Source organism: Penicillium griseofulvum (genome assembly GCF_001561935.1).
Source record: "Penicillium griseofulvum strain PG3 chromosome Unknown contig_13, whole genome shotgun sequence".
Classification (NCBI taxonomy): Eukaryota; Fungi; Ascomycota; class Eurotiomycetes; order Eurotiales; family Aspergillaceae; genus Penicillium; species Penicillium griseofulvum.
Genome location: NW_024467434.1, coordinates 315,251 through 336,524, shown reverse-complemented (window position 1 = coordinate 336,524; position 21,274 = coordinate 315,251). Strand labels below are relative to the sequence as shown.

The following is a 21,274-nucleotide window of genomic DNA, read 5'->3' as shown; positions in this document are numbered from 1 at the left end:
ATGTTCATCTCTGCGTTGTATTAAGTGTCCACTGGCCCGCTCTATGAACTACCTAGAGGTTATATCTACAACCGATCAATAGCATTAAACATCCATGGTGTAGGGCTAAACAGCGCTAGAGCTTTACACTGTACTTGCTATTCCTCGAATTACTTTCGCTTTTCTATAGGGTTTGATTACCCGGGATGGCATTGCCCTTGTAGATATCATTATACTTTGCTGCAATGGAATGGATATCAACATATTCCATGTGCTTTTTCCTGAGAAGACTGAATGACAAGTATTCAATATAGGTACCATTTTAGTTTAACTGGTGCATATCTTCACGCATGGCATAGCGGAGCAAGTGGTAGATACTATTGGTGGGTGAGCAATGTCAAAGCCCTGACATATTAGACCCTGGCGCATTGAATCTGTACAATATAGATACCGTGAGAAATAGCACCAGAGCTTCCTTTATGCAAGAGCTTGCAAAATTGTGTAATGTTATTAGAACAAGCCAATTGAAAGAAAAAAAAATCTTGCTACAATAAAGAGAAAGAGTGCAAACAGAGCAAACATCTAATCATATCGGAGTTTCCAAGGTTCCCCCGCGGTAAATTGCGCAAGAGGAAAAAAGCAAAGAAACAACAATCCGGCTAAATTCCGCCTATTTATCTGTCCAGCTTGCTCTGTGACTGCTCGCGATCTACACCCTTCAATTGACTCATAGACCGGACCCTCCGATCACCCAACAAGATGGGCAAAGACATGACCCCGCCACAGGGCATCACATCCCTCCTGGACACGGATCTGTACAAGCTGACGATGCAATGCGCGGTCCTCAAATACTTCCCTGACGTTCGTGAGTAGCTCTAACCGAAGAATTGGGGATCTGGGGCTGATCTGGGTGCAGACGTGACCTACGGCTACACGAACCGGACCCCGCAAATGAAATTGTATCGCGGGGCATACAAATGGCTTCTGGAGCAGATGGACAGTAAGGATATTTCTTCCTATCACAATCATATAGCTTCTGACATATGCGCGCTTAGAATTGGCCGTGATTCGTGTCACTGCCGAAGAGCGTGAATTCCTCCGCCAAAAGTGCCCTTACCTCAACGATGAGTACCTCGCCTTCCTAGAGACCTTCCACCTCAAACCCTCCGAGCATATCAAGATCAAGTTCGTCCCAGAACAAGATACGGGCAGCGATGACGACCAAGGAAACGTGGAATACATCATTGATGGTCTCTGGCTCGACACCATCTTGTATGAAATCCCGCTGTTGGCGTTGACCAGCCAGGCGTATTTCATGTTCAGCGACAAAGAATGGGATTATGAAAACCAGGAAGAGAAGGCATACAAGAAGGGTTGCACTTTGCTCCAGAATGGCTGCGTGTTCTCTGAATTTGGCTCGCGCCGTCGTCGCGACTACCATACCCAGGATCTGGTTATGAAGGGACTTTGCCGTGCCGCAGAGGAGGGAAAGAAGCAGGGCTGGCCCGGTGTAATGGCCGGAACTAGCAATGTCCACTTTGCTATGAAATACAATAAGGCTGCTGTCGGCACCGTGGCACATGAATGGTACATGACCATTGCGGCTATCACGGACGACTACCAGAATGCCAATGAGTTGGCATTGAGCTACTGGCTCGGCTGTTTCGGAGAAGGAGTATGTGCACTTCTCAACTTCAATATTCAGGAATACACAGACTAATCACAGAAACACAGGTTCTTGGAATCGCCCTCACTGACACCTTTGGCACACCGGCTTTCCTGGATGCATTCAAGAAGCCTATTTCAGCACCAAATCAAAAGGACAAGATTACGCCGAGCACAATAACCTATGCCCAGAGCTACGCCGGTGTTCGCCAAGATTCAGGCGACCCAACATTATTCGTCAAGATGGTCCGGGAATTCTATGATAGCCAAGGTATTACAGACGCCAAGACAGTGGTGTTCTCGGATTCACTGGATATCGAGCACTGTCTGGAATACAAGGAAATTGCTGAAAAGGCAGGCTTTAAGCCTACCTTTGGAGTGGGCACATTCTTTACTAGTAAGTCATGTGTTTTGAAATCCTACAACACAGGTGCTAACAAATTTCTAGATGATTTTATCAATAAATCAACCGGACAAAAGTCCAAGCCTCTCAACATTGTTATCAAGATCGCTACTGCAAACGGCAGCCCCGCTGTCAAGCTCAGCGACAATATGGGCAAAAACATGGGCGATTTTGCCAAGGTCCAGGAAGTCAAGAAGAAGTTGGGCTACGTCGAGCACACCTGGGAAGAGGGCGATGAGAGCCACCGCTGGACGAAGCAGGCATAGAATGCCTGTGCTTGACATACGATTTCCCACTACTCCATACAAGATTTGCTGAACATGAGCCATGATCATATTGATATTGGGGAGGCTACTGTTGATTTTCGCTAGACATAATGTGCCAATACCATAGAGAATAAGAATCCATGATATCCTTGAAGACCTCTCAACTCTGTCCTTCTGGAAGGAATATCTCGAGTGATGTACACTTGAGCCATGTGCAGTCAAAGCTCACAACTCCTCCTCGTACTCAGCATCTTCGTCCTCATCCTCCTCATCCTTGGAAACCTCCTCAGATTCAGAATCCGACTCATGCTTCAAAACCTCCTCATGGTTCAAAGCCCCCTGCTTCAACGCATCCTCCTCCCCATGCTTCAAAGAGTCCTCAACATCTTTCCTAATAGCCTGAACCTCAGCAATATCAGCCGAGATCTCAGCAGCAGACTCATACTGTCCCATCCAGCACTTCTCCACAATATGACTAGCGACATAGTCATTGCTCGGAAACACCCCATTCACAAACCGGGCATTGATAACATTCTCATCATCAATGCTATCCAATTCAGGAAAGACTTCATGTCCAGCAATAAGATGATAGATAGCCGATCCGACAGCGAAGAGATCAGTACGATAACTCGCAAAGTAGACATTATCCCTCGGCATGAACGACTTGGAAGACTCGCGCGTCAACCCATCGAGCAGGGGCTTACCAGTGGTGCTTGAAAGAAGCAGACCCTGGAAGTCGGCGAGGATGACATTGAGATTCTCATCGAGGAGGACGTTGTGCAGACAGACATCACAGTGGACGACACGCTTGGCGTGTACGAACGACAAAGTGTCGACGAGCTGCTTGGCCCATTCGAGACGGCGTTCGAGGGTCTCATAGGGGTGGTTCTTGATGTAGCTGCGGAGTGTACCGTTGGGATAGTATTTCAGGATGATACCATCCTCAGCAAGGCCCTTCAATTCGACGATGTGAGGGTGTGGGCCAAGCAGCTGCAGGATCTTGTGTTCGACTTTGATGCTTGTCAGATAGCCTGGGTCGTTGAAGTCGGAGGTGTATTTCAAGACTGTTGTGTCGTTGAGTTTACCGACATGGCAGGAGCCACGTGAGATTACTTCTTCAACGCCGGGTGGGATGCGTTCGGTGGGATCAGAGGAGTTACGCCGGCGGATCTGGCGCATCGAATTGACGGGCACATTGGACTGTATGCTGGTTGGCCTCTGTTTATGGCCGGGGTTTGTCGGTACTCACGGTTTGGATGGGGAAATCCATCGTGCATAGATGTCATATCACAGTAATAATAATGGTTTGATACAAGGGGTGGGTGAATGGGGAAGAAGAGGATGAATTGGAATAGAAGGAGAGGGAAATGGGATATTTCGTGTCAAAGGAACAACAAACAGTATTCACGTTGAGAGCATAGGACGCGGTCAACTATACAGACTGTGACTTCTGGAATTCACAACATTCTGTCTAGTATGTGAGCAACTGGGACTTTTATTACATAGTTAATCTTCTTGAGACCTCGTAAACAGTTTTTATCAATGAAAAGATTTCCATGGATTCTTGATGGTAGCTATATTGGGAGGGTTAAGTGGCTATCAGATCATAGTATACTCTGAACAGATAGTAGTCGATCTCTTCGTCTGTGCTAGCAAGGAAAGAGCCAGCATTTATTGCCATGGGTCAATGATCAGGCACTTAATTTACGTTTATATTGTTACATATAATCCTGTTTATCAAAACAAGTCTAGGATAACTAAGTTCAAGACGAAGAACGGCCACGGGAGACCCTTTCTCTGACAGAACCCTATGATGTGCTAGCATCAAGGAACAAGCTAGGATTTATCGTGCTTTGGAACAAGAAGCGCAGCCCACATTTGTTAGAGGCCACGTATGGAGCTTGCCAGAGGAGAGTCGATGTTGCGAGCGCAACAGAGCCAGATACCCCAGAGACTAATACGTAGACCAGGCCGCCGGAAATACAGCCCTGACGCGCAGGTCATTTCCCAAAGATGCAGGCACGGTTATGGCAAAGAGTCATCGTATTGTCGAACGCAACTAGCAACACGCAGTGTAGAAATGTCAATGTAGGTAGATGTCAAGGGAACGAGGCCTAGAATTTTACGCCAATAAATCACACCCCTTCCCTCTAAAGCGGCGTCCAACTTTGGAAAGAGCCGCTGATACTCCCTATGTGAGGACAAATATGAGATTAGAACGATAGCATGATCCTATAATTTTTTATGAGGGGGAATGAACTGAAGGCATGCATTCATGAGATGATTTAGAGAAAGAGCTTACAGCAACTATATGTACAGGTAAACTCAGGCACCCACGCAGGCAATTGGCAAATGATACGATTGTTCAGATAGTTCATCCATGGATTCTTGATCTCTGAAACTATCAATACTTCAGAAATCCCTAATTAGATAGCAGTAAAAGGTAGGATTCCAAACAACCTGCTGTCGCTGAAATGGTCCCGCATGTGTCGAAATATAACGTCCTCTGTCTTTAGACTGCAAAGAATAAGCCACGAATCAAGGTAATATAATATGTACTTCTTTCTATTCAATCTATACACTAGAACATATCATCCCCAGACTGGAACCCCAAGTCCCGATCCAGATCGCCGGTGATTCCCGGCCTTGTATCGTTCAGTGACTGATGACGAGAATGCACGGAGCAGACATCATTTGCATCCTCCAAACTATAAGAGAACGGATCGTGATGGCTGTTCTCTTGATTTTGTGGAGAATTTGCTTTCTGGGGCTTGCGAAAGATCTCTGTGTTACTGTAATGATTGACATCGGTGTCTTTAAACAGTTCTTGTGCCCAGTCGATGGTGTCTTGGTCTTGGGGTGGGGGTGACATATAGGGTTTATCTGAGTTGCTGGGGTTATTTTGATTGGGAGGGGTTTGGATGTCGGGGAAGGAGTCAATGTCAATGGAGAGAAAGTTGAAAGGATTGTTGTCTATGATTCTTAGGTCGTCATAATAGTTGAGATCACTGGGGAATAAAGGTGGCGCGGCTTCATGTTCGGTCTCGACGCTGGGCTTTCTTTGATGCAGGTTCCCTTGGATAGATGATTGTGCTGGAACCTTAGAAGTTTCGGTTAGGGTAACAGGTTGATGTGGTTGGGGTTGAGGGGTGGAGGAGGCGGTGCTTGGTTTCCTGGTTGCCAAAGATGTAGCAGGCGCATCGAGGTTGTATTCCATGACCTGGAAGAATGTACTGGAGGAACCTGCCTGCATTCTGATGGCGGCCTCGATGTTGGCAAACTCTTGAACGGCGGCTGGATATATATCCTTCAGACAGTGGAGGACTTGGATGCAGCGATGGAAATTGTCGACACTGCTTTCGCGGACAGCGGGGTCGTCCGACATGGTGTTGGTTAAATGTGCCACAGCGGCAGGTAGAATCACAGTCACTCCAGATTGTGGTAAGAAACGTGTCAGGCTGAGCTTATTTAAGCCTTGAATGATATGAGTGATCCCAGCAGCAGCATCGTTCATTTTTGTGCGGGCAGCATTGCGCCATTCCGTCCGCGATTTAGATTGATCTTTCGAAGCAGTCGCCCAAGGCCGGTGAAGTGCGCTGCTAGTAGCATGGTAGAGCATACGTAGCATTGCACCATGAAGCAGTAGCACATCCTCACCATCATGGAAATCCTTCCCCGATTTTGGAATGAATTGTGCATCTTTAGGGAGCGCACTAAGCCACGAGTCAAGTTTTTGGCCGCATCGCGCAAACTCAGACTCGGAAGCTTGCCGAGGAATAAGTGTGACTGTAGTCCGGTCTGTAGCTCCAAATTGGCGCTGGGATGGTGTATACTGTGCGAATAATACTCTACCAATACATTGACAGAGCTTCACCTTCTCAATGAACATGGTAGCGAGGCGTTTTTGATGTGACACGTCTTGTAGTTGGCGGCAATAGAATTTGGCCACCACATATGGAGAGAACGGTTCAAAATCAAAATCGTCCAGTCTGAGCATCGGGACACTGCTCGTTCCATCGTTAACCTGCAGTGGGCGCCGCATGCCCATGGCAATCAGCCGATCTCGAGAGTATAGACACCACCAGAGCCGAGAACGGAGCCTTCGAGTCCGTATATCAATTTCACCTGATGCAGGGTCTTTATTTAAACCAATGGACTGTGCTTGTGTGTTACAGACTCCAATCCAATCCCAAATATCTCGCTGTGGACTGTTCTCGGAATCTGCCCAGTAGGTCATCAATAGTAGTGTTTGGAGAATCTCAATACGATCCTCTTCGCAGTCAAGAGAATATAGTAACTATCAATGAGTTAGCCGAATGAGTTTGAAATCGCTTGAAGAAAAACAAACCCTCAATCGAGTGAAGAACGCGTTGCGCGCACTCTTTCTTGTTGGATATCCAGCATCCTGCAGGTGCTTAAGGTCGACAAAAGCCGTACCAACAAACATCACTGCCTGAAACAGTAAAATGCTAACATTTCCCTCTGGGTCATTTTCCGCCACACATCGTAGGAATTCTTGCAGATTCAAAACTGGCATGAAACTGTGCACCCATTGAATGTAGCAACGAAGAAGCTCATCCCGTAGTCCACTTTCTGGAAGTGATAGTGCACCACGAAATCTTAAAAATTCTAAGTCCTCCGGGGCGATGCGAGCCGGTAAGGGTTTCAAAAACCGGGGCTCGTCGTCCAGCATCGCCGTCAGTGGATCAAAGTCCGGGTCTATCAGGTCTTGGACTGCAGCTACCATATTTGACAAGGGCATCGAGTGCTGCACATCGGGATTTCCCCGCGTCCGCCATATCCCAACAGGTTCGGACTCATGTAACCATGGGGATTGTGGATCATATCCATGAAGATGGCGCTTAGTCGTAGCATTTATGCGAGATTCCGCCAACTTGCGCTTCAGAGCGGGGCTTGGAGACATGACCTCTTACGATGTATCAAGTGAGATTAGTACTCCGTAGGTAAATTTTCTCAGATAATATTGAAAGCATAAGCCGATTTCCAAACCCGTTATAAGGCGGTGTTCGGGACCGGGGGTGGGTTTTGCGGGGTTTGGGGGGAAATTGCCCTTCCAAATTATTTTGATATCTTTCTCTTTTGTTCTATTACTTTTTTTATATTATGATTGGCTGTGTTTAGAAAGATCAGCATTCTTAAAACATATTTAGTTTACCTTATTGTGAACATCGAGGAAAATGTATATATTGTGATGAAGCACAGTATGTACGGAATTGACTCAAACATGTAATGTGGACTTAATCACAACGGTGTATAAACATACCATACCATGATCAAAGCTAAAGGCCTAGTTGGGCATAGTAACCTCTCAACTTTCTGTAATAATCTCGTCCTGTCTTGTCTTCTGTATCAGATGGCCCACTTTGGATCGATACTGATTTGATACTTGGGAAATAGAGCACTGAATGTACGTACATAACTATCTCTGATTGCTGGAGGCATCGATCGCAGTACATCTAGTGTTGCCCCCTTGAGTCTTAAAATCATTCCAGGAACGCATAAAAAGCAACTTATGCCGCTATCAAGGGCGATATTATCCCGTGGCCCAGATATCCAAATCCAGCATATTCAAGATCTCCAGGAGATATAGAACAGGTTATAATTATCCTGAATCAAAATTGGATTGTACCACACCGCTGGACACCCAGCCAATGGGAAAATTCCTGATATTCATGAACCTCAAAACAGGACACAGCATGACAGATAGTACATGCTCTGCCAATAAAAAAATATTGTACAAATTATTCAATCGAAAAACCACCGAACGAAAGATGCCTATGCATCATATGTTTCCTTTGACCGACGCCGATATGCTTCCACAGGTTTTAAGGGATTCCGAGTCGTGTCACCGGAGGTATAAAAGGCGGGATGATTTTACATACTGCGCAAAGTTAGATGATGTTCGATCTCGAAACGTGTTGGTTCGACTTACGGAGGAAGAAGGAACTCTCCGAAGCTGGAGTGGAGGAACGCAATGCCGGCCTAGAACAAATACTGTCAGTTTAATGAATCACATTGAGACGTGTAGATTGTTGATTAGCCAAAACGTACACCGAAGATGACGATACTGCGGACAATGGTCTTGTTCTCGGGGCTGGTGGCCTCGTCGTAGATGGTGCTGACGAAGCCCTTCTGGGGCCGAGAGCCGGAGGGAACGACGCGCTGGTTGGGAGCCATTTTGTATGTGATGTGAGAGACGAATGTAGAAGATGTATGTTGATGTGGATGTTGGAGTGATGATCGGACGTCGAGAAATCTGCGGCCTCGGAACGCTTGGCGTTACTGCGTTTTTAGCTCCTGTGGGCCACCGTATTTATTTTGCCCGCGCGCGGTAGTGCAGGGCCATGCGACAGCGTCATCTAGCCTTTATTGTTATTTTATATTATCTTCGCTGCTGCTTTGCACATCTCACTCACGCGGTCTATCTCGGTGATATATCTTCGCCTTAGAAATTGGTTGCCTTCCCATTGTCCACTAAACAGGCGTCCTAGCCGCAGCAATCATGACGAATGTCGACGAGCTTTTTAAAGTGAGTTCTAAGCCGATCTACTGAATCTATGTCAAATCTGACGCGCAAAGAAACCATCTGCCACAGGGAGCGCTAAGCGCAAGTTTGAGCCTGTCCAAGATCCAAGTACGCTTTCCCCGCAAATGCGCTGGTCGCAAATCCTAACGATAACCAACAGATGAGCTCTATAAATCAGCGAAACTAGACCCCAGCGGCGCTGTGAGATCAAAGGGGAAAGCACCAATGGTGGAGGAAGAGATTGACGATGGCGAAGCTGGACCCGAGCTCCCTCCCGACTTTGAGGAGGATATCCCAGACGACGAGGAAGGCCGCTTTTTCGGCGGCGGAATGGAGCGAAAGACAGCCCAAGCAATGGAATACATCGACCAGCAAGAAGAAGACGAGGCTGCGGTATGGAACCTATAGCACATGAAGGATTTGTCCTGGTGCTGACAGTATGCTCTAGCCCGAGAAGTTCGACTCTGCGTGGGTGCGCCGCTTCGCATTGAATTTCGAGAAGAAGATCTCCAAGAATGCTGAACTACGCGCAAAGTTTGAGAGTGATCCGCAAAAGTACGTGGATGCCGGAACAACTGTATGTGCCAGGTGCTAATTATCCTGCAGGTTCATGGCTTCCGAGGCCGACCTGGACACCGAAATCAAAGGCTTATCAATCCTGTCTGAGCATTCTGATTTATACGAGGAGTTTGCCAAGATGGGCTGCGTCGCATCATTGACCTCTCTCTTGTCGCATGAAAACGCCGACATCGCCATTGATGTCATCCAGATAATCGGTGAATTGACAGACGAGGACGTGGAGGCAGAACAGGAACAATGGGATGCTCTTGTTAACGCAATGGTATGTTGAAGCGTGATACTCCGAGTAACAAGTGCTAACTATGACTAGATGGAGGCCGACCTCGTAGAATTATTGGCTCAAAATCTCTCCCGACTCGATGAAGGGTCCGAAACTGATCGAGCGGGAGTGTACTATGTGCTAGGTGAGTATCATATCAACACAGAGTGTGGAATTTCGCTAATTCAATACAGGTGTAATGGAAAACCTTGCCTCTCAAACATCACATGCGGAGGCAATTGGCAATGACGCTGCAATTTTGCCTTGGATCCTGTCCCGTATTCAGCGAAAAGAAGCGACTGTCAGCCAAAACAAACAATATGCCGCAGAAATCCTGGCAATCCTTTTACAGTCTACCCAAAAGAACCGCACGAAGTTTATTGAGCTCGACGGCATCGATATCCTCCTCCAGCTGCTCAGTGCATACCGCAAACGCGACCCAGCCAATGACTCTGACGAGGAAGAATATGTGGAGAATCTGTTCGACGCCCTCATCTGCCTAGTCGAGGAAGATATAGGGAAAGAAAAATTTGTGGAGGCCGAAGGAGTTGAGCTTGCGTTGATCATGCTTAAGGAAGGCAAGTTCAGTAAGCCACGTGCTTTGAGAGTACTTGACCACGCCTTGGGTGGATTGGGAGGTGCCCCGGCCTGCGAGCGGTTGGTGGAGGCAGCTGGCCTGAAGACAGTTTTCGGACTGTTCCTGAAGAAGGTAAGCTGGGCCTTATAATCAAATTATCAAATTCCGTGATGCTAATATCCTTCCAGCAAGAGGGCCGAAACATCGAACATTTCTTGGGGATTTTTGCCTCCCTTCTGCGTCTTCTGCCTGGAGGTTCTGCTCCTCGCATTCGAACCTTGGCCAAATTTATGGAGAAGGACTACGCAAGGATCGAGAAGCTCGTCAATCTCCGGCGTGACTATGCTGCGCGTATTTCACCCATCGACCAAGCCATTGAAAAAGAGCGCAGAACGTTTGACAAGGAGGAACAAGAACTGATGGCTGGCGAATGGCTATCGAGACGGTTGGATGCGGGTCTATTCTCATTGCAGGTACTGTTCCTCTTCTGCGCTGGCAAGTCTCTTTACTAACTGCTCTAGACAATTGATGTGATTTTGGCGTGGCTCATTGCCGAAGATGATGGAGCGAAAAAGAAAATTGTTTCCCTTCTTGCAGACCGTGACGAAGATTTGTCTCTGGTCCGTGGCACCTTGCAAGGTAAGTAACCCACATCGCTGTAATTGTCAGAGCTAACTCGAGTAGAACAAATCGAAGGTCTTGGGGAGGATGAACCGGGCCATAAAGACTTGGAGGACATGCTGAGCACTCTTTTGCAGTTTGTTTAAACAACGGAATTGTAATGTATCATAATATCAATGTTATCAATAATCCCAACTACAAGACACTTTGAGCAAGTGCTTCCAGAAATTAGGATAAAAGCGGGAAGATTCTAGCCTACATATAGCTACCAAAGTGATCTCAATTACAAAATGGAAGATATCAATTTTAACATATGAAGTCCAAAGTACAAATCTTTTAATCGGGACCTAGAATAATGATTGTATAAAATGGGTGGTTTATAGCGCAAAGTTGTCGGGGAATGCGCATAACATGCGTTTGTCGTCATATAGTAACGGCCCCTCGACAATCACCACTCAATACGGAGTACAATTTAGGCTCATTTATTATGATCTCTCCATTATGATCTCAATGATCTCCAAGTAATAAATTTCTCTTCCATTTCGCCATATTGCCGTGGCGGTGAGGCATAAATCACGTGCGACCCACCCTATCGAGACTAGCGCCTGGCTGAGAAGCATCCAAACGTCTAGAGATCAGTCCCTTCATCGGAATATTGTCGGGGAACCTCTCATTCATCCCCCCCAAGATTGTCAGCCTTGCTTTTTGCATTTGTCTCTGACATTTTGACTTCTTGACAACCCCACTTTTAGAAACTGACAAGTGGGCGTTGCAGCGCGTTGGGCGATTCTCGCGGAGACCTGCTCCCACGCCGACGCGCCTTGCGCTTCTCTTGTTTCCTACTCCTCTCCTCATTTCCAATCGATATTTAACCTCAGTTCACCGCAATCATGGCAGACTACGACGAGACATACGAGGAGGATTTTTATGATGAGGCGGACGAGGGCATCACCTCCGAGGATTGCTGGACGGTGATTTCGTCCTTTTTTGATGCCAAGGGTCTCGTATCCCAGCAGCTGGATTCATTCGATGAATTCATTTCCTCAACCATGCAGGAGCTTGTGGAGGAGCAAGGCCAGGTGGTTCTCGATCAGACTCTCCCCCCCTCCGAAGACGAGATTGAGCCGATCGTCGTGCGCCGTTACGAGCTCAAATTTGGCACAGTAATGCTTTCGCGCCCATCCGTCACTGAAGGCGATGGCGCCACCACAATCATGTTGCCCCAGGAAGCTCGTCTACGAAATCTCACTTACGCTTCACCACTTTACCTCGGCGTCACAAAGAAGATTATGGAAGGTCGTGAGAAGATTGGCAAGCCCAACCCCGACGATGATGACGACGGCGACAGCGACAAGCCCCAAGGCACATACCTCGATTGGGAAACGAAGCAACTGCCCCAGGAGCAGATGAAGGAGGAAACAGTGTTTATTGGAAAGATGCCCATTATGCTGAAATCGAAATACTGTATCCTCAAGGATTTGAACGAAGCCTCACTATATGCTTGGAACGAGTGCCCATACGACTCTGGTGGTTACTTCGTCATTAACGGAAGTGAGAAGGTCTTGATCGCACAGGAACGCAGTGCGGGCAACATCGTCCAAGTCTTCAAGAAGGCACCCCCTAGCCCGACACCATATATTGCCGAAATTCGAAGCGCAGTCGAGAAGGGATCACGCATGCTTTCGTCGCTTACTTTGAAGCTTTTCGCCAAGGGTGATAGCGCCAAAGGAGGGTTTGGCCCGACTATTCGCTCCACACTTCCATACGTCAAGACCGATATTCCAATCGTCGTCGTTTTCCGTGCGCTGGGCGTCGTTTCCGATGAAGATATCCTCAATCACATTTGCTATGACCGCAATGATACCCCCATGTTGGAGATGTTGAAGCCGTGTATTGAGGAGGGCTTCGTTATCCAGGACCGTGAAGTTGCCCTGGATTTCATTGCCAAGCGTGGATCTTCACAGTCGAACCTGAACCACGATCGTCGCGTGCGCTATGCTCGGGATATTATGCAAAAGGAATTGCTGCCTCACATTTCGCAAAACGATGGCAGTGAAACCCGCAAAGCTTTCTTCCTCGGATACATGGTGCACCGACTTCTTCAATGCGCTCTCGGTCGCCGTGATGTGGATGATCGTGACCACTTTGGAAAGAAGCGACTCGATTTGGCTGGTCCGCTTTTGGCCAGTCTTTTCCGGACTCTTTTCACACGAGTCACAAAGGATCTCCAGCGTTACGTGCAGCGATGTGTTGAGACCAATCGCGAAATTTATCTTAACATTGGTATCAAGGCCAGCACATTGACCGGTGGATTGAAGTATGCTCTTGCTACTGGTAACTGGGGAGAGCAGAAGAAGGCGGCTTCCGCCAAGGCTGGTGTGTCCCAGGTGCTGAGTCGTTACACATTTGCCTCTTCATTGTCTCATCTGCGCCGCACGAACACCCCCATTGGCAGAGATGGAAAGATTGCCAAACCCCGTCAACTCCATAATACTCACTGGGGTCTGGTCTGCCCGGCTGAGACTCCCGAAGGTCAAGCTTGTGGTCTGGTCAAGAACTTGGCATTGATGTGCTACATCACTGTCGGTACACCTGCAGAGCCTATCGTGGACTTCATGATTCAGCGCAACATGGAAGTCCTCGAGGAGTTCGAACCCCAAGTGACGCCCAATGCGACAAAGGTGTTTGTTAATGGTGTCTGGGTGGGTATTCACCGGGACCCTTCGCATCTCGTCACTACGATGCAGAACCTGCGTCGACGAAACATGATCTCACACGAAGTCAGTTTGATTCGTGACATCCGTGAACGGGAATTCAAAATTTTCACGGATACTGGACGTGTCTGCCGGCCACTCTTCGTCATCGATAATGATCCCAAGAGTGAAAACTCGGGTGGATTGGTCCTTAATAAGGAACACATTCGGAAGCTCGAGGCCGACAAAGACTTGCCAGTAGACTTGGCCCCAGAAGAACGTCGCGAACAATACTTCGGATGGGATGGTCTGGTGCGTTCTGGAGCAGTCGAGTATGTCGATGCCGAAGAAGAGGAAACCATCATGATTGTCATGACCCCCGAGGATCTTGAGATCTCTCGACAGCTTCAGGCCGGCTACGCTCTGCCAGATGATGAAGCCGGCGACCCCAATAAACGTGTTCGATCGATTCTCAGCCAGCGCGCCCACACCTGGACGCACTGTGAAATCCACCCTAGTATGATCTTGGGTGTTTGCGCTAGTATTATTCCTTTCCCGGATCACAACCAGTCGCCCCGTAACACCTACCAGTCTGCCATGGGTAAACAAGCCATGGGTGTTTTCTTGACGAACTTCTCGCAGCGCATGGAGACCATGGCCAACATTCTCTACTACCCACAAAAGCCTTTGGCCACCACTCGGTCGATGGAGTTCCTGCGTTTCCGAGAGCTGCCCGCCGGTCAGAATGCTATCGTCGCTATTGCGACTTACTCTGGTTACAACCAGGAAGATTCCGTTATCATGAACCAGAGCAGTATCGACCGTGGTCTGTTCCGCAGTCTCTTCTATCGTACCTACGCGGATACTGAGAAGATGGTGGGACTGCAAGTTGTTGAGAGATTCGAGAAACCCATGCGGATTGACACACTTGGCATGCGCAAGGGTACTTACGACAAGCTGGATGAGGACGGCATCGTTGCCCCCGGTGTGCGTGTCTCCGGAGAAGATATTATTATCGGCAAGACAGCTCCGTTGGCTGCTGATGCGGAAGAGCTTGGCCAGCGTACTAAGGCACACACAAAGATTGATGTGTCGACGCCTCTGCGTAGTACCGAGAACGGTATCGTCGATCAGGTGCTGATCTCCACTGGTAATGACGACCTGAAGTTCGTCAAGGTTCGCATGCGTACCACCAAGATCCCCCAGATTGGTGACAAGTTCGCCTCTCGTCACGGTCAGAAGGGTACTATCGGTATCACCTACCGACAGGAGGACATGCCTTTTACTCGGGAAGGTGTCGTTCCCGATCTGATTATTAACCCCCACGCCATTCCGTCCCGTATGACCATTGCCCATTTGATCGAATGTCAGCTCAGCAAAGTTTCCGCTCTTCGTGGATTCGAGGGTGATGCTACTCCTTTCACCGATGTCACTGTCGACTCAGTCTCTCGTCTTCTGCGCGAGCACGGCTACCAGTCGCGTGGCTTCGAGGTTATGTTCAACGGCCACACTGGTCGCAAGTTGGTGGCGCAGGTGTTCCTGGGTCCTACCTACTACCAGCGTCTGCGCCACATGGTCGATGACAAGATTCACGCTCGTGCCCGTGGTCCTACTCAGATTCTGACCCGCCAGCCTGTGGAGGGTCGTGCCCGTGACGGTGGTCTCCGTTTCGGAGAGATGGAACGTGATTGTATGATCGCCCACGGTGCCAGTGCTTTCCTGAAGGAGCGTCTCTTTGACGTTTCTGATCCGTTCCGTGTTCATATTTGCGACGACTGCGGCCTGATGACACCAGTGGCGTAAGTTTTTTTTTCCATCCCTACTTAATGTCTTTTCGTCACAAAACTAACCGTCTTTATAGGAAACTGAAGAAGGGTCTTTTCGAGTGTCGTCTTTGCAACAACAAGCATCGTATCTCTCAAGTCCACATCCCCTATGCCGCCAAGCTGTTGTTCCAAGAGCTGGCCTCCATGAACATTGCCGCTCGGATGTTCACCGATCGCTCTGGGGTTTCGGTGCGTTGATTTACGGTTGCTCAATTCTTCACATTTGTACTTTAATGATCTTTGCTGGAAAAATGCGCATCTGCTTGGCCTGTTTCGCGGCGTCTCGGAGGATCGTTGGCCTTCGCATTACAATAACCGGCCCTACATATTTGAATTGAAACACTTTGTGTGTAGTTTTTTTTCCATCAGGTTTTAGATCAGTAATATACTTTCCGGCCAATCAATACCCTTAGCACATTTATACCTATCTTGTCTCCTGTCGCCATTCACACTTGGATCCATCGAACCCCATAACAACCTTCTACAGAAAGATCAACGGCAGCAAAATAACAGACAACCTCCAACTACTTTGACCTCACCATCTCCATAAACAATACCCTAGTAGACTCGTTCTTGGTACCATGCCTTTTATACAGATGGGTTAGAGATATTTAGTTATGGTTTGTACAACAAAAATCTTCTACAGTGAACATGGACGCAGGTCGTATCTCATTATTCATTGGAATCTCAGAGTAAGACCTTAACCAAAGCATGAATTTCATGACATCAGGGATGTTCTTTGGTTGACGAGATACCATTTTTCATCTTGGTCAGGCCTCCTTCGGACCCAGGAGGCTCAGGACAGATCTTGTCGTCTTATGGCTTGTGCTGGTCAGATGACCGACTCAAGATAAGCTTGTCGGAGTCCACGAGGCTGGATGATCCAGGGTGGATATTGTCACATCGAAATATTGGAATCGATGTTTTCTTCTTCTTCTTCTTCTTCCCCTCATCTCCCCACACCCCATTCTCTCACTCAGACATCATCCCCGCCCAACCGCAGCACAAAACCGGTTCACCCGCGGCCCGGGCTGTTTTTGGTATTTTTATTTTTATTCAAAAATCGAAACAAACGCCTTGGTCGAGTCTCAACAGACCGGAACATTCAAGCGCAAGAACAAGAAATAAAGCAAGGCTGGATCGGACCACAACCTAACCCATAGACATCTACCGACGGACGACGATACCCTGGCGACGGACGGCGTTGCGAGCACGGCAGTACTCCTCATCACTCTCATACTCAGACTCGGAGCAGCTATCGTCGGACGACTCAACGTATCCACAGCGGGAACCACCACAGTCGAGCTTGATGCGGTCACCTTTGCGGGTGATACCGTAGCGTTCACAGCGGCAGTGGACGGGGGGCTCGCTCATGGAGGATAGCGAGGATGGCGAGGTTGAGCCTGACGACGAGCGCGATGACAGAGATGATCCGGCAGAGCTGGGTGGGCTGTTAGAGTAGGAGTACTCATCGGACAGACGAGAGCCGGCGAAGCGGCGGGTCAAGTCGTCGACGGTTGGGGCAAAGTCTGCCTCGCGCAGTTGGCGGGAGGCGTAGTTCTTTGTTGGCTTTGGGTGCTGGATGCGCGAGGGAGACAGGGCGCGACCGGTGACGATGTTGCCGCGGCTGGTCTTTGGGGCGGAGCGGCTGGTGGGCTTACCGCCGGGGACATCGAGGATGTTCAGCTTGCGGCCGGTGGTGGGCTCGACGGTATATTCGACGGCGGGATCGTGCGAGACGTGATATCCGTCCATCATGTAGTAGTACCAGTAGCGGCCTCCGAGTTGGAGCATTGAGGTCTGGAAGCGGAACTTGCCGACCCAGGCGCCGGGCTTGCCTTCGCTGGAGAGGGGAATCTGGCGTTGGTAGTTGTCCCATGAACCGACGAGGTGGACAGTCTTGACGTTGGACGAGGTCCGGAGGGAGAACTTGAGTTGAACGGCGGCCATGATGATAAAAAAAAAGTTGGTAAATTTTTTAAAAAAAAAGTTGTCGTATGGATCAAAAGATCAAGAGTATCGTATAGTAGAACAACCTAAAACTGCCAGAGTTTGGGTTGTCAAGATTGAATATTGAACTGTTGATCTTTGGGGAACCGGTCCGACAAAGAAAGAAGAATAATCGAGCGAGATTATATTAATTGAGTTTGTTGTAGATATCTGTTGAACAGTGAAATCAAGTCGACCGGCGACCAGTATCCTGTTAATAGTAAAATTCGAGGGAAATCCGAAGCAAGGCAGAATCCCAAAGAGCACAGCTCGTTTGAGAGTAAATAGAAGTAAATATTAGTATAGAGATAAAGAAAAGAAGAAGAAAAAAGGTCCAGGCAACCAGTGCTCAGGATCACTCGAATAGGGCAGATAAACACAACAAACGCTCGCTGAAGAAAAAAAAAAAAAGAGAAGAAATCCGCCTTGAGGTGGCTATGGCATTCTTTTAAGCAAGTTTGATCAGCAAGTGCAGAATAAATCTGTTTTTGGAGTTGGGCGCGTAATTGATGAAGTTGGTTGGTTCAATGCAGGTTGCACTGTGATGTGCTGCTTTCATGGCTGTGACCAATCATTAATGAGGGTTTGGCGCTCACGCTCGGACTTGAAAGAGGAGAGAGTTTTTGATACGAAAAGCCATTGTCCAAGCATCTTCAAGGATTTTGATTGAAGATGTTGTCAGCCTCATGTGTGTTGTCAAGGCTAGAAGCAGGGCTTGAGAGCGGAGCCTTTCAAGGTTGAGATATTCCTTGATAAACCCCCACCTTCCTAGATAGGCTCGGAGATATACGGGAGAATGTGTAGGATGTAGAAAGTACGGAGTATTCCGTACTTCGTATCTCACAGTGAACTGGAATTTTAAAGGCTGTACTCCCCGAGATTGAAATATTGTCATTGTAATTAAAACGAGACCAAGACGCGGGATGTTATTGCATTAAACCTATTCAATCAGAGGTTGCAGGGATACGAGGAAAAGACAAGGGATGACATGACAGGACAAGGATTTAGAGGGGAAGTGGCATATGACATGTGCTGAACTCTCCGCCTTTCCAGCCCTGGAATCTGACTTCCATATACAACATATGTTGTATGTTGTACTTCACATATATGCATATCTTCTTGTTCCTTTTTCTAAGAAAACTTTTCAGAATTACTTCAAATAGCGACTTGCGACCGGGAGGTGGGTTTTCCAATTTGTCCCTAATTGGCCAAATCCTTCGGATCGCCCATAACGGTCAAGTGGATAAAATAATATTGAAGGGGGCCGACTGTTAGGTCGTTGGTCAGTCTATCAGATAGTCGAAGCACTAAACCTGTAAAGAGTCATGTATCCGTCTTAATCCGTCTTGATCCTGGAAGGGTTCTTTTGTCGTTTTAGCCCAAGCAGGTTAAATAATGGGTATCTGGTGTTCTCCCCTCCTTAAAATTGTAACTGTTCCTTTTCTTTGAGTAGTTAGCCATGGCGATGTCAATCGAGATTGTAAGTAGATTATTTATGCAATTTGACGGGGATCTAATATTAGCTATAGGACCCGGATTACTATGACCTTGGATGCGACAACTACGCAGATACCGACTTTGCTTCGTGGGTGTGTGCACTGGGCCTATTATCAATCATTCTAACCTGATATCTAGTGAAACAACCTCTCTAGCATCGTGTGTCTACCGGGGAGTGTTCGAGAATGGACGACGGTATGCATATGTTCGAATCTACCGAGGTCGGATACTGACAAGATATCAGCTATCAAACTGTGAGGGAGGGTGCATCATGGTATATACCTGAACATGAACTCAAACGATTATATCCCATCTAATCTTCCTCCAGGTGTCCATCTGATGAGCAACAATTTGAGAGTTTAGAGGCAGCGTGAGCTCGATATCACCACACTATCACACACAGGCTAACTCATCAGTCATCTCCTCTGTATACTCCTGGATGCCAACACCGAAAACCCACTCTTCCACGCACCAGTAAAAAACCCCAAGGTATGCACCCAACTAAAGAACTATAAAAGCTTCCACTGACCAATCCTAAGCAAATCCTAGACATCGGCACAGGCCGAGGCAACTGGGCCATGTAAGAACACTTTCCTCCAGCCAAGAATACCAACTAACAAGACACAGCGATGTAGCCGACATGTTCCCAGAGGGTAAGCACATATATCCCCAACCCGAACACCAGGCTAACCAACCAAGCAACCGTCAGAGGCGTAGACCTCTTCCCCCCACCAGGAGACTGGCTCCCCCCAAACTGCATAATGGAAGTCGACGACGTCCTACAACATTGGACCTGGCGCCAACCCTTCGACCTAATCCACATGCGCCAGCTAATAGGAGCCTTCACACCTGAAGAATGGGATGCTCTATTCAGCCAGTGTTACAAGTAAGCTTGTCTATCCTCTATTCTTGTCTCTTCAAATAAAACTAACCAAGCAGAAACCTAAACCCAGGAGGCTGAATCGAACAAATCGAAGGCGACCCCCGTATCAAATGCTCAGACAACAGTATGTCTCCAGACTCCAGCATGGTCCAGTTTACAGAGGCGGTATTCCGCGCCGGAATGGAATGGAATCACCCCCTCGACACGCTGGACACGATGCGCACAGCAATGGAAAAAGCGGGCTTTGTCGATATCCATGAGAAGGTGTATAGATGGCCTGTTGGGCCGTGGGCAAAAGACCCTACGCTTAAAGAAGCGGGGAGATTGCATTATCACCAGTGGACAGCTGGTATGGAGGGTTGGGGGATGTATCTTCTTACTAAGTTTGGGGTTCCGACGCCGTGGACGAAGGAGGAGGTGCATGTTTTATTGGCGAGGGTTAGGAAGGAATTGCAGGATCCGCATATTCATATGTGGCAGTATGCGTGAGTTTCTTTTCTTTTCTTTGGATAAGGGGATTTCCGGCTGATGTTTTATAGGAGGAGAGTTTGGGGGAGAAAACCCACGGAAGAAGAGTTAAAGGTGAAAAGTGAGGATGTTACGGGCTCTGGCATGTAGTCTGGGTTATATTTACTTGGTTTAATGACTCTGAAGGATACAGGGCACTGTGAACAATTCTATTCAAAAAATCGGACACGCTCATCAGACTGGCCTAATTCTTGTTTGCTTATCTTTCAATGTCATTTGCTCTTTGATTTGCGTTTTATGCCAGTGAACTATTGAGGATAGCAATTGCATTTCTTAGCTTAGGTATAATTGCTACGTGTTATTTTACTATTCCTTTCTCGCAGATCATATGATAAAACAAGAACCATCTGGATCTACTAGTGTCGATTCTCAATAGACACTTTGCCTGAATTGGAAATGGATCTCATTCTTGAAACTTTTTGTGCAAGGGATATACCGGACATGTGCGATCTTGCGCATGCCGGCGAACAAGCAGCTAACACATGGATATAGTATGGGGAGCTAGTCCTCCCTAATGGCATCAAACGAGGATAACGAAAGTTTCCATAGGCAAATCAAGGTCGAATCAGTTTGCAGATTCTGTGACGAAACCAGCTTCTATATTCAGGTAGCGAAGGATTTGCCATCCAGATTGTTGGTTACCTTATGACCGACATAGGGAAAATACGAGGAGAGATGGTTCAGTCTCTTTAGCTTCTCTTTGATTGCTTGACGAGATTTCACTTCATCCCATGCAAGAATCGAACTTGTGCTTTTCAGCATGAGGACTTTCCATAGCAGACCTAGAGTCTACACCTTCTGTGGCAACTTGAGGATGTCCACGGGTTGGCACCTATATTATGTCAGTAAGTCAAAGCATCTCACTCTGCATGGAAACATACACCGTCCACCTATTGAAGGCTTGCGCTGCTTCTTCTCAGCCTCGATTGGTTCGATTGCAGTTCATCGAGGTTGAATTTATC

The 21,274-nt window shown here is 47.7% G+C and overlaps 7 protein-coding genes across 7 annotated transcripts; 4 read left to right on the top strand and 3 right to left on the bottom strand.

Annotated features, from left to right (window-relative positions):
* Positions 1-738: 738 nt before the first annotated feature.
* Positions 739-2,313, top strand: PGRI_092410 (nicotinate phosphoribosyltransferase; the record flags this gene model as incomplete). The annotated part of the gene is made up of 5 exons (XM_040796954.1): positions 739-844; positions 896-979; positions 1,035-1,654; positions 1,714-2,041; positions 2,093-2,313. The coding sequence occupies 5 exons, from the start codon at positions 739-741 to the stop codon at positions 2,311-2,313; spliced, it is 1,359 nt and encodes a 452-aa protein (XP_040650384.1).
* Positions 2,314-2,538: 225 nt separating this feature from the next.
* PGRI_092400 (uncharacterized protein) lies at positions 2,539-3,492 on the bottom strand (the record flags this gene model as incomplete). Its single annotated transcript, XM_040796953.1, has 1 exon — positions 2,539-3,492. One exon carries the CDS (start codon positions 3,490-3,492, stop codon positions 2,539-2,541), a length of 954 nt encoding a protein of 317 aa, XP_040650383.1.
* Positions 3,493-4,894: 1,402 nt separating this feature from the next.
* PGRI_092390 (transcription factor domain-containing protein) lies at positions 4,895-7,237 on the bottom strand (the record flags this gene model as incomplete). Its single annotated transcript, XM_040796952.1, has 2 exons — positions 4,895-6,610; positions 6,662-7,237. The coding sequence occupies 2 exons, from the start codon at positions 7,235-7,237 to the stop codon at positions 4,895-4,897; spliced, it is 2,292 nt and encodes a 763-aa protein (XP_040650382.1).
* Positions 7,238-8,836: 1,599 nt separating this feature from the next.
* On the top strand, positions 8,837-11,042 carry PGRI_092380 (beta-catenin-like protein 1; the record flags this gene model as incomplete). The annotated part of the gene is made up of 10 exons (XM_040796951.1): positions 8,837-8,863; positions 8,914-8,968; positions 9,021-9,253; positions 9,309-9,415; positions 9,467-9,701; positions 9,750-9,843; positions 9,893-10,407; positions 10,464-10,748; positions 10,797-10,914; positions 10,960-11,042. 10 exons carry the CDS (start codon positions 8,837-8,839, stop codon positions 11,040-11,042), a joined length of 1,752 nt encoding a protein of 583 aa, XP_040650381.1.
* Positions 11,043-11,786: 744 nt separating this feature from the next.
* On the top strand, positions 11,787-15,613 carry PGRI_092370 (DNA-directed RNA polymerase II core subunit RPB2; the record flags this gene model as incomplete). Its single annotated transcript, XM_040796950.1, has 2 exons — positions 11,787-15,388; positions 15,451-15,613. 2 exons carry the CDS (start codon positions 11,787-11,789, stop codon positions 15,611-15,613), a joined length of 3,765 nt encoding a protein of 1,254 aa, XP_040650380.1.
* A 969-nt stretch (positions 15,614-16,582) lies between these two features.
* On the bottom strand, positions 16,583-17,365 carry esdC (GTP-binding protein EsdC; the record flags this gene model as incomplete). The annotated part of the gene is made up of 1 exon (XM_040796949.1): positions 16,583-17,365. The coding sequence occupies one exon, from the start codon at positions 17,363-17,365 to the stop codon at positions 16,583-16,585; it is 783 nt and encodes a 260-aa protein (XP_040650379.1).
* A 1,498-nt stretch (positions 17,366-18,863) lies between these two features.
* Positions 18,864-20,402, top strand: PGRI_092350 (uncharacterized protein; the record flags this gene model as incomplete). Its single annotated transcript, XM_040796948.1, has 11 exons — positions 18,864-18,884; positions 18,934-18,989; positions 19,040-19,096; positions 19,146-19,175; positions 19,230-19,271; positions 19,318-19,390; positions 19,441-19,481; positions 19,529-19,554; positions 19,601-19,787; positions 19,910-20,269; positions 20,324-20,402. The coding sequence occupies 11 exons, from the start codon at positions 18,864-18,866 to the stop codon at positions 20,400-20,402; spliced, it is 972 nt and encodes a 323-aa protein (XP_040650378.1).
* Positions 20,403-21,274: the final 872 nt, after the last annotated feature.